Source organism: Microcaecilia unicolor, chromosome 1 (genome assembly GCF_901765095.1).
Source record: "Microcaecilia unicolor chromosome 1, aMicUni1.1, whole genome shotgun sequence".
NCBI lineage: Eukaryota > Metazoa > Chordata > Amphibia > Gymnophiona > Siphonopidae > Microcaecilia > Microcaecilia unicolor.
The window spans coordinates 667,822,655-667,840,594 of NC_044031.1; the positions used below are offsets into that span (position 1 = coordinate 667,822,655).

Consider the following 17,940-nt stretch of genomic DNA (forward strand, 5'->3'; position numbering starts at 1 on the left):
TTTGAAAGGTCTGCCACAATATCAATTAAAAGGATTCAACTAATACAAAACATTGCCTTAAAATGACTGCATAGCTGAAACGAAACATGATCGCATTGTCTTCTTGTTTATTAAAGAACATTGGCTCCCTATATCTTTCCACATTGTCTTTAAGATTCTTACTCCAGTATATCCAACTTTTTATACAGGTGTCCCTTCATTACTGTTTAGTTCACTGAGGGCCCCTTTTATGAAGCAGTGGCAAAAGGGGGCCTGTGCTAGTGTCAGTGTGTGTCTTTGACATGTGCCGAGGTCCCCTTTTACCGCAGCGGGTAAAAAGCAGGTCTTTGTTTCTTTCAGGAAATAGCTGTGCGGCAAGTGAAGCACTTGCCGCACAGCCATTTCAGGGGGAAGCACTTACTGCCACCCATTGAGGTAGCAGTAAGGGCTCCCACACTAACCCGGTGATAACTAGGCAGTGCGTGGCACTGTCCAATTACTGCCGGGTACACACCGGAGCTACAAAAATAAAAATAATCTTGTAGCGCCAGATATGACGCACACTGGAGGTTGGAACTACCCTTTTAGCGAGTGGTAAGCCTGCGTTGGGCTTAACGCCGCTTTGTAAAACGACCCATCATTCTTATGTTCCCTCTGATTCATTAAGATTGTCTCAGAAGAACTTAGGGCTAAATATTCAGCCAGTGACAATCTGTGTTTTTTTGCTTCCTCCGGCATTATATCTGTATATTTAATGCCAGCATTGATTATCTGGGAATGTGCAGCACTTAACCACATAAGTTAAACTGGACAAAGATAGGACTGTGTTTCATGCAGTCTTGTCCTGTTAACATATGCAGTTAAATGCTGAACATCACTCCACCCCCAGACCACCCACAAAATCACCAGCTTCGAGTTATGTAGCTACTGCTGACATTCAGCATAGAGGCTGACCAAAACTGCTTTTTTCATTCGTGGCAGAAACTGAAACTGCCACTAAAAATGTCTGAAAACTTTTGGCCGAAACTGCAACCAAAACTCATCACCTGGTTACAACTGAACTCAAAACTAAAAACTCAAGTTTGATTGTGTGAATGTGAACCAGTGAGGGCCGCTGGAGATTGTCAGAGCTTGTAGTCTGAATCTTTCTGCTAAATCCACAGTAGCCAAGCCAGAATATAATAATTTAAATAGTGAAAGATCTTATTTTACCTCCATGCAAAAGAGACTCCACACACACATGGACAATAACTAATGAAAATTGAAATTAAAAGCCACAGTGCTTTTACAGTGGCTGACTTTGTGCCACACTCAGAGTGACAACTGATGTCATAACTACACAGTGAAGCTAATTCCCAAGGAGTTTATCATCCCAAATTTACAAACTTAGGGTCCTTTTATCAAGCTGCAGTAAAAGGGGGCTTGTGCTGGTATCAGCGTGTGTTTTTAATGTGTGTTGAGGCCCCCTTTTACCACAGCAGGTAAAAGTCTCTCTTTTTTTTTAAAGAAAAGGCCGTGCGACAAGTGAACCACTTGCCACACACGTAAGGGCTCCCCTGCTAATCTGGTGGTAATTGGGCAGCATGTGGCACTGCCCAATTACCGCCGGGTAAACACCGGTGCTATAAAAGTAAAAATATTGTTGTAGCGCCAGAACTGGTGTGCACTGGGGGTGGGAACTACTGCCAGGCTGCTGCAGTAGCCTGATGGTAGTTCCAGATTAGTGAGCGGTAAACCCGCATTGGTCTTACTACCACTTCGTAAAAGACCTCCTATAATTCCTGCTAAAATTTTGGATCAAAAGTATTTATTTGGAACACTCTGTTTACCATATAGACTATTGTGCAAGATCACAACTGAATTATAAAGAAACAAGGTGTAGCCCCCACCACCACCACCACCACCACCACCACATTACCTTACAATCCCTGGTGGTCTAGTGGTGTTGTCAGGGCAGGAGCAATGTCCCAGTCATGGCAGCCATTTTGAGAGCACAGCCAGAATGGGCAGGAGTAACTGGGGTTTGCTTCTGCCTCTTACTACACCACTAGAGCACCAGGGATTGTAAACCCTCATCCACACCCTTGTCACCTCTCGTTTGGACTACCGCAACCTGCTTCTTGCTGGCCTCCCACTTAGTCACCTCTCCCCTCTCCAGTCGGTTCAAAACTCTGCTGCCCGTCTCGTCTTCCGCCAGGGTCACTTTACTCATACTACCCCTCTCCTCAAATCGCTTCACTGGCTCCCTATCCGTTTTCGCATCCTATTCAAACTTCTTCTACTAACCTATAAATGTACTCACTCTGCTGCTCCCCAGTATCTCTCCACACTCGTCCTTCCCTACACCCCTTCCCATGCACTCCGTTCCCTGGATAAATCCTTCTTATCTGTTCCCTTCTCCGCTACTGCCAACTCCAGACTTCATTCCTTCTGTCTTGCTGCGCCCTATGCCTGGAATAGACTTTCTGAGCCCCTATGTCTTGCTCCATCCTTGACCATCTTTAAATCTAGATTGAAAGCCCACCTCTTTAACATTACTTTTGACTCGTAACCACTTGTATCCACTCGCCTCCACCTACCCTCCTCTCCTCTTTCCTCTACACATTAATTGGTTTGCTTTATTTTGTGTCTATTAGATTGTAAGCTCTTTGAGCAGAGACTGTCTTTCTTCTATGTTTGTGCAGCGCTGCGTACGTTTTGTAGCGCTATAGAAATGCTAAATAGTAGTAGTAGTAGTAGTAAAAGGCACTTGGGGGGGGGGGGGGGGGTCTGGGAAGCTCCTGTTTAGGGGGAAGGGAAGGAGGGACAGAGGCAACCAAAATAAAGCACAAATTTTCAGCTTCCACTGAAAATACATGGTCATTTTCAGCAGATAATGAAAACATGGCCAAAAATAAACATTACCTTTTGGCCGAAACTGAAACCAGGCAGAACCAAAACCAAAATCAAAATTCAGTCAGCCTCTAATTCAGTGGCACTATCCGGTTAAATGCCACTGAATATTAGCAGAAAGCCCCACACAAGCAATTTAACCAGCCAGAACCTCTCCTGCCCAGTTAAAACTGCTTTGAATATCATCCCCTTAATGGTAATTCTGTCTCATTTTTAGGGTACACTCAATGAAATTACATGCTAATACTTTTAAATTGAATCAGGGGAAATATTTTTTTCACTCAACGAATAGTTAAGCTCTTGAAATCGTTGCCAGAGGATGTGGTAACAGCAGTTAGCGTATCTGGGTTTAAAAAACGTTTGGACAAATTCCTGGAGGAAAAATCCATAGTCTGTTATTGAGATAGACATGGGGAAAGCCACTGCTTGCCCTGGGATTGGTAGCATGGAATGTTGCTACTATTTAGGATTCTGCCAGGTACTTGTGTGTCCTGGATTGTCCACTGTTGTAAGCAAAATACTGGGTTAGATCGATTACTGGTCTGACCCAGTATGGCTATTCTTATGAGCTCTTTTGAATGCATTTGCATGTTTTGCAACTCATTATTATTTAACATGCATTGTAGTAAAATAATCCAATGTTAAGTCACATTACTGGCAAATTATGCATGTTATTGCCAATTACCTTGCATTAACTGGCAAGTACTGCGTATTGTTACCTTAACACAGCTTAGTAAATGCATCTTTTTAATATGACTAAAAGTGTCCATGTTACAAAGGTAGAAGCATATTTTTTATGCAGCTGAAAATCCACTTGTGTAAATCCAACCAGCATGTTCTTGTTACTTCTGTTTTCATCTACAATGATTTATCTTAAAAGGTACAGTGAGAATACTTCACAAAATAGGAAAGGAATTTACAATTTTGTGTATTCCAAGTTTCAGTCCCTCTTTTTTAAAGAGATTCAGAAACATGAGACTTAACCAGTTTCTGGACACGCCAGCACACTAGATGAGTAATCACCTTGTCCTGGTTTATGCTCATTCTGCCTAGGGCTTCTAACAATGCTTTCCTCTTCTATTTATTATTTAGGGACTTTATTACTAACATCACTGTAAAAAATGGTTTTAGTGCGTCTTAACATGGGACTTCCCCACACACTGAACCCATTTTACCTCAGCTGGAAAATAGGGCTTTTTCTTTTTTTTTTTAAAGTTTTTGTCAGTCCCACCCTAAATTTTCCATTACTCCCTGATTGTATAAAAGTCACCAAAAATTGTGCACACAACTTAAGACGTGTGCCCGATTTGCATATGTAATTTAATAGAATAATGAGCCAAAAAAAAAGATTATATTAGTATTCAACAACGGTTTCCATTGTATTTATATAAAAGTATAACGCTGAAACCAGGATGTTTTTGTTACCCCAGAATTGCTTTAGTAATTAAATTTTAAGTGCCAGGCCCTCGACCATTCTTCTAACGTTCAGAGATCCCTTCTCATCATTTCTACTCCCGCCAGGGTATCTACTCTATTGGCTATTTTCATGTCATCTGCAAAAAGGCACACCTTTCCTTCCAACCCTTCAGCAATATCTCCCACAAATATATTAAACAGAATAGACCCCAGCACCGACCCCTGAGGAACTCCACTGCTCACCTTCCTTTCCTCTGAGCGGATTCCATTTACCACCACTCTCTGCCACCTGTTGGTCAACCAGTTTCGTATCCAGTTCACCATTTTTGGTCCTAAGTTCAACCCTTTCAGCTTATTCATGAGTCTTCTGTGGGGGACCATAACAAAGGCTTTGCTGAAGTCCAAGTAGATTACATCTAGTGCATGTCCCTCATCCAGTTCTTTGGTCACTCAGTCAAAAAAACCTAGTCAATAAAAACATAAAGAGGAATATACAAAGAATAAAAAACAATGAAATGCTGCAGAAAAGTAATGTATGTATATTATGACAAAAAAGACCTAAAATCCATTTCTGAATTCAGTCCAGACGATGGGAAGGTTCCCATGAAAAAGATGGTTCTTTGCTCCTCTCTGAGGAGGTGTTTATCTATGCCACCTCCTCTCCAAAAATTTGGACTTTAAAGACAAAAACCTTCAGGTTGTCTATTGTATGATTAGTGGCATTCCAGTGTTTCACAAGAGGTGCACTTCACCTCTTGTGGAACACTGATCTTTATCTGCACATCAATGCCATCTACTCTCCTTATCACTCCCTTAGAGATTCTATGTACTTGTCCCAAGCTCTCTTGAATTCAGATTCTACTTTCATCTCTACCACTTCCACCAGGAGGCTGTTCCACAAATTCACCATCCTTTTCGTGACGAAGTATTTCCTCAGATTACTTCTGAGTCTATCCCCTTTCCTCTTCATCCTATGCCCCCTCATTCCAGAGCTTCCTTTCAAATTAAAAAGACTCACCTCCTGTATATTTATGCCACATAAGTATTTAAATGTCTCTCTCATATCACCCCTCTCTCGCCTTTCTTCCAAAGTAAACATATTGAGCTCTTAAAGACGGTCCCCATACACTTTATGCCGAAGATCACTGACCATTTTAGTAGCTGCCTTCTGGACTGACTCCATCCTGTTTACATCTTTTTGAAGATGTGTTCTCCACAATTGTATACAATATTCTAAGGGCACCTTTTACCAAGCTGCGGCAAAAGGGGCCTGCACTGGCATCAGCATGTATTTTTAATGCATGTCAAGGCCCCCTTTTACTGCAATGGGTAAAAGGTAGGTCTTTCTTTTTTTTCAGGAAATAGTTATGCGGCAAGTGAAGCACTTACCGCGTGACCATTTCAGGGGGAGCCCTTACCGTCACCCATTGAGGTGGCGGTAAGGGATCCCATGCTAACCTGGTTATTGCTGGGTACACACTGGCGCTAGCCTGGCAGTAGTTCAGGATCAGTGCGCTGTGAGAGTATTGCTGAACGCCAACCCTTTAGTAAAAGGACCCCTGTATGAATACACAAGAACTTTGTTCTTTATTCCAATTTCAATTTATTTTTTATAGGTTGTTTCATCCAATGCCTAAAGCAGCAGTTGCAATACCTAAAGCCCACTACATAACATTCCAGTGTTACAAAGCATAATAAAAATGCAAACAAGAATAGACCACTGTATTCAATTAAATTATACCACCATAGTAGAAATATATAATAATTAATCCCAATAACAAAACCATACAAACATACTTCAGTAAGGATAAAACCACATGGCAGAATAATTAATCAAAAGTTTAGTAATAGAAAACCAAAACTGTGAAGAAATGAAAAAAAATAATTTCTAGAAAATTCTAAGAGAAGCCTGATAAGGTAAAACTAACTGGTGCTCAAGGGCATCTGAAGCTCGATAGTAGAGGTTTGCAATCATTTTCAAGCAAAATAAAAAACACCATGTAACAGGCTTATTTCATTTCATTTCAAAGCAACACAAAAAATATTCACTGGGTTTAGGGCTATTTTTCCCCATTTCATTTTGTTTTTAGCAAGTGCAATTTGCAAATAATGGGTTCCTTTTATTAATGGTTACTGCATGATAACAGACATTAGCATGTGCTAACTTTCATGTGGCCCTTAGGTATAGAATGGAATGTGCAGCATTTAGGACAAGTTAATGTCCATTAGCATGCACTAACTAGGATACACTAAAAATGAAATGCAAAGAAAAGAAAAAAAACCATAAAGATGTAATTAAAACTAAAAAAAAGCTACCTTCTTAAATGAAACAAAATAAAAAATGGCTGCCTACTCAAGAAAGCACCAATTTATGTTTAATCCCAAAGTGCAGAGATACAAAAAGCTGAATAAGCAGTTTTGGGGGTGCATACAGGGATGGTCTAGTTTGTTCACTAAATCGCAATAACCTGCTTTCCTTAACAACAGAAAAACAAAAGCTAGAATCTTTAATGCAGTTACTGGACTGGAAGCCAGTGTAACTTCCAATGGAGGGGAGAGATTTGATCACTAACTTAGGCTGCAGAATTCTGTGCTAATTGCAGCTTTTTTTATGTTTAAGGGGTCTTTTTACTAAGCTGCGGTAAAAAGTTGCCTGAGGTAGTGTGGGTGTGTGTTTTTGGTGCGCACTGGACCATTTTTTACCACAGCTGGGAAAAAAGGCTAAAGCGGCTAGGGCTCTTCAGCTTGTAGAAAAGACAGCTGAGGGGAGATATGATAGAGGTCTATTAAATAATGAGTGGAGTGGAATGGGTAGACGTGAATCGCTTGTTTACTCTTTCCAAAATACTAGGATTAGGAGGCACACAATGAAGCTACAAAGTAGTAAATTTCTTCACTCAACGTGTAATTAAACAATGGAATTAGTTGCCAGAGAATGTAGTAAAAGCACTTAGCTTAGCGGGGCTTAAAAAAGATTTGGATGGCTTCCTAAAGGAAAGGTCCATAAATCATTATTAAAATGGACTTAGGGAAAATCAACTGTTTATTTCTAGCAAAAGCAGCATAAAATGTATTGTACCATTTTGGGATCTTGCCAGGTACTTGTAACCTGGTTTGGCCAACGTTTGAAACAGGATGCTGGGCTTGATGGACCTTCGGACCTTGATGGACCCGCCACCCACTGACGGATGGACCCGCCACCCACAGACCTAACGGTTTCTGGCGCCGCTACATTTCCTGCCCTGCTCTGTCTTCCCCTCATGTCCTGCACACTCCTTTTAGTGAAATTGAGCATGCTCAGTTTCACTAAAAGGAGCGTGCCGGATGTGAGGAGAAGACAGAACAGGGCAGGAAACATGGCGGCGCCGGAAACCGACGCTGGACAACGCTTCAGCTGATGGGGGTTGGGGACCCCCACCAGCAAAACCAGGGGCCCAGAGGGGTTGTTTCTGTTCATCCAGTTATAAATTACTGATAAATAGTGCTTTGCCTTTCTTAAAGCAGAACTTGGGTTAGCTCCAAGCAGGTCATATAGAAGCCATTTTATAAAGGAGCACCAAAAAATGGCCTGCGGTAGTGTGGGTGCATGTATTGGATGTGCACTGGACCATTTCTCCACTGTGTACGGACAAAAGGGTTTTTTTTTTTTTGGGGGGGGGGGGGGGCTGATGGGAAATGGATGTGTGGTAAAATGAAAACCAGCGTGCGTTTATTTCAGGCCTGAGCCCTTAATGCCACCCATTGACTTAGCGGTAAGGGCTCATGCATTACCCGCGCGATAACCATCTAGTGCTCACCAACTGCCGATTAAAGCTGGGAATGCCCCTGCGGTAGAAAATAGAAAATTATTTTCTACTGTGGGTTTGTGGAATGCACCAAACTCAAAATTATTGCCAGGTGCTCATGCTAGCTGGGTGGTAATGCCAATTTGACGTGTGCTGCACACACATAGGCCCTTACACACCTTTGTAAAAGGGCCCCATAATTATATGATATCTGTGTAGGCCACATAAGCCATGATTCTAGATCATTTTCCCTACTGGCATAAAGTCGATACTGAGGAGAACTGACAATTGAATCAGGCCGTGAAGTACTCCAGTTCCAGAGGCAAGATCCCCCGGGCTCAGTTTCTATAATCTCACTTGGATGAGACTTAGTTATTGCTTTACAAGTCTATCTCATGTAAACTAGTGATTAACACCTCGTGCCTGAGGATGGCAAAAACAAATGAGAGATTTTGACAATGCTGAATCTCCCTAGTCTAAAGTACAATGTTTCAACTCATCTACCCATGCGAACCAGTGGCGTAGCCACAGGTGGGCCAGGGCCCACCCACTTAGGGCACAGGCCCACCCAACATTAGCACACATTTAGCGGTAGCTGGTGGGGATCCCAAGCTCCACCAGCTGAAGACTTCCCCCTGATGTTATCAAAAATGCTACTCTCCATGATACCGGCATCTGCACATGCTCAGTTTTCAGCGCATGCATGGTGCAGACTGCCAAGTTAGAAAGAAGCATTTTTCTGCCAGCTGAGATATTCTTTTTTTTTGGGGGGGGGGGAGAACACTTGATGCCCATCCACTTCTTGCCTAGGCCCACCCAAAATCTGTTGTTTGGCTATGCCTCTGATGCCAATTGAAGTAGTTTGATTCCATGACTGCTTCAGGAAGCTGACTAATGGGGTCCTAGCTGGTTAGATACTAACCACTTTATGTTTAAAACCATTTAACCGTCCAGGAATGGCTCCTGGCTAGTTAAATGGCACTTAACCAGGTATCCGGCAATATTCAGTTATCTCCCGCTGAATATTGCCAGTTAGTGCTTAGTCCAGCTATCCGTTATTATTATGGTGGCCAAATTCAGCCACCGAAATAGCATGCCTATCTTTGGCCAGTTTCAACTTAATCAGCCAGTACCGAATATTGGCTTGGCCAGTTAAGTTGAAACTGGCCAAAAAAACACCCAGATATTAAATGCAAGCAATAACGAACACTAATTGGCAAAACTTAGAATTTACGTGCGTACATTAAACGTATTCTGTAATGTACTGCACTTAAATTCTAACGTGTGCAGGCAAAAAGGGACGTGGAAATGGATGTTTCATGGGCGTTCCAAAACCTACACGCATTGTTATAAAGAATGGGCCAGTGCACGTAAGTCTATATGCAGTGATTTACATCAGGTTTTCATTGGCATAAATGGATGCACGTAGATTTACGTGCATGAACTACACCTAAGCATATTCTAAATACTGCACGTAGATTTACACTCAGTATTTAAAATACGCTTAGGCATGATTGCCTGCCACACATTAATTTTAGGCGCCATATATAGAATTGGGCTGTTTAAGAAGGCATACCATAATGATCCATCCTAAATGTTAGACAACCAGACTTACACGAACTAGACAAAACTGAACTCTTTATACTAGACTGATAACCTTCGTTGTTACTACTGAAAGCTACGCAATATGCACTACCACGTTATTTCTCATGCCGGAAACGAACTTTCCATAGTTGATTATCTAACTTATTTTATAATTCACTCTATCATTCAGGAACTTCAATGCAATACCACTTTGTACACTACTTTACCATTTATGCGCCTCAATGCAATACAACTTGTAATTCTCTATCTGGAAATGGCGATCGCCATTACGGCATAATGTAAGCCACATTGAGCCTGCAAATTGGTGGGAAAATGTGGGATACAAATACAACAATTAAATAAGTGTGAGTTATGTATTTTTTTCTGAATTTTTTTGTTGCTGGGCAAGGAATGCGCGGGGAAGCATTAACAAGATAGTGTGTCCTTATTAGCGTGCACTTTCTGGTTAGTGCATAGTTAACATGGGAGCACTTTGCACCTCCTAAATAAGAGGCAGTAAGTACTCTTGCCTTAATATTTTTCAGGTAGCACACATTAATGCAAGCATTAGCACATGACGTGAAAACAAAAATATTGAAAAATGTCTACATCCTGGGATCGCTAGAAATGGACTTAGTTTAATGTATGCAACCGAACCTTGAGTATTGCGTTCAGTTCTGGTCATTGTATCTCAAAAACGATATAGCGGAATTAGAAAAGGTTCATAGAAGAGCGACCAGAATGATATAGGGGATGGAACTCCTCTCGCATGAGGAAAGGATAAAGAGGTTAGGGCTCTTCAGCTTGGTAAAGAGATGGATGAGGGGGGATATGATTGAGGTCTACAAAATCCTGAGTGGTGTAGAATGAATAGAAGTAAATCAATTTTTACTCATTCCAAAATTACAAAGACTATGGGGGGTCCTTTTACTAAGGTATGGAAAAAATGGCCTGTGTTAGTGTAGGCGTGTGTTTTGGATGCGCACAGGTCCATTTTCCAGCATGTCTGTAAAAAAAGACTTTTTGGGGGGAGGGGGCCAAAAATGGACATGTGGCAAAATAAAAAATTGGCATGTGACCGTTTTGGGCCTGAGATCTTACCGCCACTCATTGACTTAGCGGTAAGGCCTCACACGTTAACCGTGCAGTAATCGTCAGCACACATACACTGCCAATTTCTGCCTAGTGCCGTGGCTATCCTGGCTGCCCTATCTGCTTCTCTGTCTCTTCTCTCCCTCCCTCAACGTGACCCGGAGCACCGCCACAAATCGCGACACTTCCGGGTTCGCAGGGATGGTCAGCATCTCTACTGTTCACCGCAGCACTAGAGGGTGCCATGGCTCATCCTAATGCCGCCCATCCTACCTCTGTCTCCTTTGCTCTTTCTCTGCTCCTCCCAGCAATCCAGAGTGCCACCGCAAATTGCGGTTTGCGCCACTTCCAGGTTCACGGGGGTAGCTGGCCTGGCTCTCTGTCTTCGCCATGGCACCAGGGGGGTGCCACGGCTCATCCTGCTATCCTGCCTGCCAGCTCTGGGGGCCCTCTTCTGGCTCTCCCTGACTGCTGTCCACATGCCCCCCCGTCTGTGAGGTTGGGGGTGACAAGGTAAAGCTTTTTAAAATATATATATATTTACACTAGCATGTGGAAAAGTCCCATACTTGGACACGTTAAGTCCGTTTCTCAGTGCGCCTTAGTAGACATATCCCTAAGGGATCCTTTTACTAAGCCGCGGGAATAGGGCCCTGCAGTAGTGGCAAGGGCCGTTTTTCCCGTGTACTACAGCCCTTTTTACCGCAGCGGGTAAAAAGCCCCCCCCCCCCAAAAAAAATGGTCACGCAGCAAGATAACCGCGTGGCCATGTGGTGGGAAGCACTTTCTGCCATTCACTGAGGTGGCAGTAAGGGCTCACGCAGTAACCCAGCGGTAACCAGGCAGCGCACGCGGTGCCCGACAGCTGCCAGATTAGTGCCACGTTATATAAAAAAACATTTTTTTCTGATGCACCAGAAATAGTGCACGCTCGAGCCAGAACTACCACTGGTGGCTGTGTTGGGCCGGCGGTAGTCCCAAGTTAGCGTATGGTAAATCCATGCTGGGCTTACCGATGCTTTGTAAAAAGGGCCCCTAAATTTGTTGAGTCAATGGAGGATTGATTAGCTCGCCCAAGATCAAAAGCAGCAGCAATGGGATTTGAGCCCTAGCTTTTCTGATTCCCAGCCTACTGCACTAATCATTATGCTACTCCTCAATCTGGGGGGTCTTTTACTGAAGATTAGCACATGTTATCTGCTGCGGGGACCATAGGAATAAAATAGGTTATGTAGCAGACAACATGTGCTAACCTTTATTCAAAAACTAGTAAAAAAGGTCCAGCGACCTTCCTTTCCCCCTGCATCCACCCACGTCCAGCGACCCTCCTCTCCCCCTGCGCCCACTGCAGCCACCCATGTCCAGCGACCCTCCTCTCTCCCCTGTCCCCCCTCCTGCCACCCATGTCCAGCGACCCTTCTCTCTCCCTGCCCCCCCTGCAGCCACCCATGTCCAGCGACCCTCCTCTCTCCCCTGCCCCCCTCCAGGCCACCCATGTCCAGCGACCCTCCTCTCTGCCCCCCCTCCAGCCACCCATGTCCAGCGACCCTCCTCTGGACATGGATCAGCTGTGAGGCATGTTTTTTCCCCCCGGGTTCTGAAGTTGACATCATAATGGCTACGGTGATGTCAGCCTGATCTACGGAGCCTAGCAGACCAACTCGGAATGAGCCACGGTCCCAGGCAGCAAGTCAGAACGTTGGAGGTGAGACTTATTATATAGGACAAAAAACAAAAACAAAAAAAACTGTTTAGCTGGTTAATGATTGCTTCTTCCCCCCCCCCCCCCATTTAATATGTATAATTTATAAGAATGATCACAAGAAAACCTACTTGCACAGATAATCAGAAAATAAGGTGACAGTACATACCAGAATTATAAATACATTCAAGGAAAACAAAAATACTGAACCTTCTACCAAGACAGGGTAACTGAATTCCCCCCCCCCCCCCCCCCAATAAATAAATAAATAGATAGATAAAGGACATCTCAAAGAAAACAAGAAACAAGAAAAACAAGAAACAAAAAATAAGGGCCATATACCTTTTCCATGAAACCAAAAAACTTCAAAGAATTTCTGGTTATGAAGACAGCAGATCAGACTTTTGCTGTGGACACTGTAGTTATTTCATAGTGGGATTGCTGTATGATAATTAAATTAATCTAGTGATTGTTATCTCTACAATGTTTCCTAAAAGAAGCAGGTTAGAACTTGGTCTCTAATAGTAGAACCTTTTTGATCCAGTTACACTAGACCAATGGTTTCAAAACCTATTGCGGAGGCTCCCTAGCCAGTCAGGTTTTCAGGGTATCCACAATAAATATTCATGAGATAGATTTGCATGCTGTAGAGGCAGTGCATGCAAATCTATCTCATGAATATGTATTATAGATATTCTGAAATCCTGACTGGCTAGGGAGCCCCCAGGGCGGGTGTGGGAGACATTGCACTAGGCTCTATTGTTTGAAAATGCCAGTTCCTGAAATGGTCAACCACAAGTCTGCATTTTGTTACAGCATCTTTCTCAGCAGCGGGCCACTTGAAATCATAAACCAGTCTTTTAGATCTGTACCTTTACTCTGTTAATAGGACAGTACATACACTTCTCTAGCATTTTGCTTGCCAAATGATTATTTGCAGTCAAGGCTGGTGCAAGGGAATTAGATGCCTGAGGCAAACCGTCAGACCGAGGAGTCTAATTCCTTTGCATACACAACTAGCTTTTCAAAGTTGAAATGGTGCATTAATATGAATAAAAATCCGCACTTATTAGAACATGTTTGTTGTACATGAAAATTAAATGCGCTTTGTTTCTCTGTCTTCAGCTCACAGACTCTGGGTTCTTTGGTTTCTATTTCATTTTTTTGTCTGCATATTTGTTTCTACTTTGGAGCTTCTTTTTTTATTATTAGGTGATGGTCTGTGTTTTCATGCTGAGGGATTCTGTTAACTTAGGTGTGGTTTGGGCATATTCTATAGCAGTGTGCATTATTTTTAGGAACGCCCATGCCACACCCATGGCACTCCCATTGACACACACCCTTTTGAGATCCACACATTAGAATTTATGTGCACCACTTTACAGAATACGCTTAGGGAGCTGTGCACATAAATTCTAATTAGTGCCAATTAGTGTCGATAATTGCTTATTGTCCAATTATCCACACCGATTGGCTCATTAATCAATTAAGTTGCATGTGCAACTTGGCCACGTCGCCACATTTGTGTGCACGTTTAGTCACCATATATAGAATCTGGGCCTAAGTGTGGATTCTATCATGGCAGTTGCGTTATAGAATACTAGGCTAAGTCCGCATTTATGAGCCTAACTTTAGACACAACCACTTATGCCAGCCAAAAGGTTGACGTAAATGCTCTCGACTAACTGTAGGCATTTAAATGCATAAATACTATTATTCTGTAACCCTCGTGCATAGCTGACATGCCCCTGACCTGCCATACTTCTCCCAGGTCCAGGACCCCAGCAGCTGCGCATAATTGAATTTGCAACTACTAGAATAGCGACTAAAGTCAGTTACACACATGGAGTAAATTCTATAAATGGTGACTAAAAAGTTGGCACTGAAAAAACCCACTTAAGTGATATTCTATAAGCTGCGCCTAAAGTTTGCCTTGGCTTATAGAATAAACACTTAAGCAGAGAGTTGCATGTGAATTTAGGCTCGGCCATTTGCACCAATGAAAATGTGGTGCAAATGCCCACACCTAAGTTTACATGCAGGGGACCCTTATTCTGTAATTATGCGCATAATTCAAAACCATTCCCCCATTCTGCCCTGAAATGCCCATGACCCTCTCATTTGCATGCCCTCTTTTTTGGAAAGTATGTAAATTTTAGACATGGATCCTGCGCCTATATTTGCATGCGTTGGTCCCAATGAAATCTAATTAGTGCTAATAATTGATTGTTAAAAAGTCAATTATTGGCACTAATTGGCTTGTTATTCAATTAAATTGCCCATGCAAATTGGGAATGCACCTAAATTTGCACATGTAGTTTTTGGCAACCTTTACAGGATCAGGGGGGGGGATAACTGCTAATTGGTGCCAATTAGCACCAATTAGGGTCAATTATTGCCTATTATTGCTCATTAATACCAACTAACAGCTCATTATTAAATTAATTTACGCATACAACTGTCCTTCTACTAAAACTTGCATGTGCAACTTTGTGCGCTAAAGCATAAAGGGCCTTATTCTATAAAATTTATGCTCCTAATTTATGAGCATAATTTACACTCCTAAATTTATGCTCCTAAATTAAGAGCATAATCTATTTTAGAACATAGAGTATGCTCAAAATTAAGAAGCATAAATTTTTGAAGCATAAATTTAGGAGCATAACCTTTATAGAATAAGGCCCAAAGTTGGGCGCCCAAATTTACAGAATTAGGGCCGTATTTGCAGAAGTGTGCACCTACTTCCAACAATGCAAGCATTCTGTTACTTTACACGCACAAGACATGCATAAATGCAGATGCCCAGTTATAGAATTGCCTTGATGTGAGTAAAAAATACCAAAAATACCTACTGTACCTCAGTGGCATAGCAAAGGCGGGGTGGTGGGGGCAGTCTGCCCCGGGTGCACTCCGCTGGGGGGGTGTCGGCTCCGCAGGTTCCCTGCTCCTTCTGCCCCGGAACAGGTTACTTCCTGTTCCGGGGCAGAGGGAACAGGGAACCAGCTGAACCGACACCCCCCCAGCGCCGTGCACACGGCAGGCAAGAATGCACTCAGAGGGGGGGGGGGCTTGGGTGATGCGCTGAGGGGGGAGTGTCATGCTGCACCTGGGGGGTGGAGGTTCGCAGTGGCGAACCGCCCCAGGTGGCAGCTGCCCTCGCTACGCCACTGCTGTACCTAAATGTAATGTAAATAAAGAAAATCGCTTTTAAATGCCTGTAACAATAAACAAATAGACACTTAATGTAACTCAATGTTTAGCATTGTGGGGCAGACATTGTGGAATGCCCTCCCTTTGGCTCCGTGCTTACAGCCGTCATTCCCACTATTCAGAATTGCTCTAAAGAAATAATTCCTTCAAAGAACTTGTAATATGTAGTTTTGCCCATCCAGCCAGTGTTGACTGGTGGTTGTTGGTTGCTGGGGGCCTGGGGACACAGCAGGCAAAGGATCTTCATTTCTTTCACCATTCTATTAGATATTGCATTTCCTTTCACGACTATGTGATTTTATTGTTATTGTTTGCTGCTTTGATAATGCTACTGTAAGTGATCAATCAAATAAATTGAACCTTGAATCTTGATCTTTGATAGAGCAATATTCCCACTGCAGCTCCTTGTGACTCTGGGCAAGTCACTTAACCCTCCATTGCCCCTGGTACAAAATAAGTACCTGAATATATGTAAACCGCTTTGAATGTAGTTGGAAAAACCTCAGAAAGGTGGTATATCAAGTCCCATTTCCCCTTTCCCAATAGTGAAAATCAGCAGTTGTGTGGCTAATTGGTGCACATGAAAGATGATGACTCTTTTGAGTTTGTGTGACTACCAGGATCTATTCTTTTCCTGTCACTGTTCTTTGCTGAGCCCTCTCCCCCCCCCCCCCCCCCCCCCCCCCAAGGAAGCAGCAAGACTAGGCAACCACCTAGTCCACCTACAGCTTAAATCGGCCCTCTTTGCAGTATCAGTGAATTTTTCTTCAGTGCAAAAGTCTAATTTCAGTACTAATGAAATAATATTTCACTATAACCTAAAAATCTCTGTTAGTAGTGACATTCTCAGCAGGGTGTACACCAGTTCAGACATATAGATAAAAGCTGGCAGGAAGCTAGCTGAAAAGTAGAAGGAGGTAGGGAAAAGGTGATAAGATCAAGGGGATGGAGACTGATTGATGTTCTTTTCTCTTCCACAGGTGGTTGGTCAGATCGATAAACTGACCTCAGACTTTGATTTCGAACTGGAACCAGATGATTGGACAACAGCAACTGTGAGCAGTACATCTAGCAGCGAGAAAGGAGGTGGCTTATTTGACCTTGGCCATTTGGATTTCATGACCCCGGATATCCTCTCCGACAGCTGGGAATTCTGCTCTTTCTTGGAGGCCTCTACTCCATCAGACTCAGGTGATGGGTCAGACCAGCAAGGCCGGCAACCTGACTACAGGCTGATGAATGGAGGGGTCATCCCCAATGGACCTGGTGTGGAGACCCCTGACTCATCTAGTGAGGAAACCCTCAGCTCTGTTCCCAATCACAAACCACATCAAAGGACATCAGGTACCAGAGAACGGGTACGTTTCAGCGACAAAGTGCTCTACCATGCCTTGTGCTGCGATGATGATGAGGATGAGGACCAAGAGCATGAAGGCAACAGTGGCACAGGGGAGAACACTCCACAGGGCACCCATGAGAAACTCAATATTGCAGCACTCAAACTACCCATGGCTAGTTCCAAACTGCGACCAGCACCTACTTTCAAGCCGGTCCTGGCCACAAGTGGGGTGAACTATGTTAACCCCATACAGCAGCGAAAGCTCATGAGGAACAGCAGTACACAGACAGTATCTGATAAAAGCACCCAGACAGTGCTGCCCTATATCTCTGCCAAACAGAAAGTCAAAGACAAAAACTGAGGACCAAATACAATAACATTTTAAAAACTTCTACAGAGACAATATATTTAATGGCCCATTGGGCATACAGAAAGCATATATTTAAACAAATCAATAATTAAAAAAGAATGGTGATAATGTTTAACTACCTATCGTCACTTTGAGGCTCAGGGATTTTTTTTCTGTTTTATTGAATGGAAGATTTAAACATAAATAAAGTTGTGAAAGAAAATGAAATATGTGGATCTAGAAGACAACTTGAGGATATTTCCTAGAGGTCAGGTCATTGGAGAAGGATTTTTAGGTATTTCTTTTCCTGTTTGAGAATTATATAGTGAAATATTTATATTATTATCATTGGTCACTTTATAACAGTTAAGAATCACCTATTTGGGGTAGGAGAGAAAAATGGAGGTAGACGGTTTATATATATATGAAAAAACCCCACAATAAAATCAATAGGGACCTACCCTGAATCTAGAGTTTTATGAGCTTCTAGCATCTTTTATCCCTATAATTCTTAGGAAAAGTAGAATTAGACTATCAGCATTATAATGTCCTGGCAAAGGCATCTGGGAAAATATTTGCAGGCACCTCTTTT

At 42.8% G+C, this 17,940-nt stretch overlaps 1 protein-coding gene across 1 annotated transcript in view; it reads left to right on the forward strand.

The window, feature by feature from the left end:
- Positions 1-17,360, forward strand: part of INSYN1 (inhibitory synaptic factor 1) — a 231,485-nt gene extending 214,125 nt beyond the window's left edge. The window contains exon 2 of the mRNA XM_030190356.1: positions 16,641-17,360. Within this exon, the coding sequence (XP_030046216.1) occupies positions 16,641-17,360 (720 nt within the window). The remainder of the gene's footprint in view (positions 1-16,640) is intronic.
- The last annotated feature ends 580 nt before the right edge of the window (positions 17,361-17,940 follow it).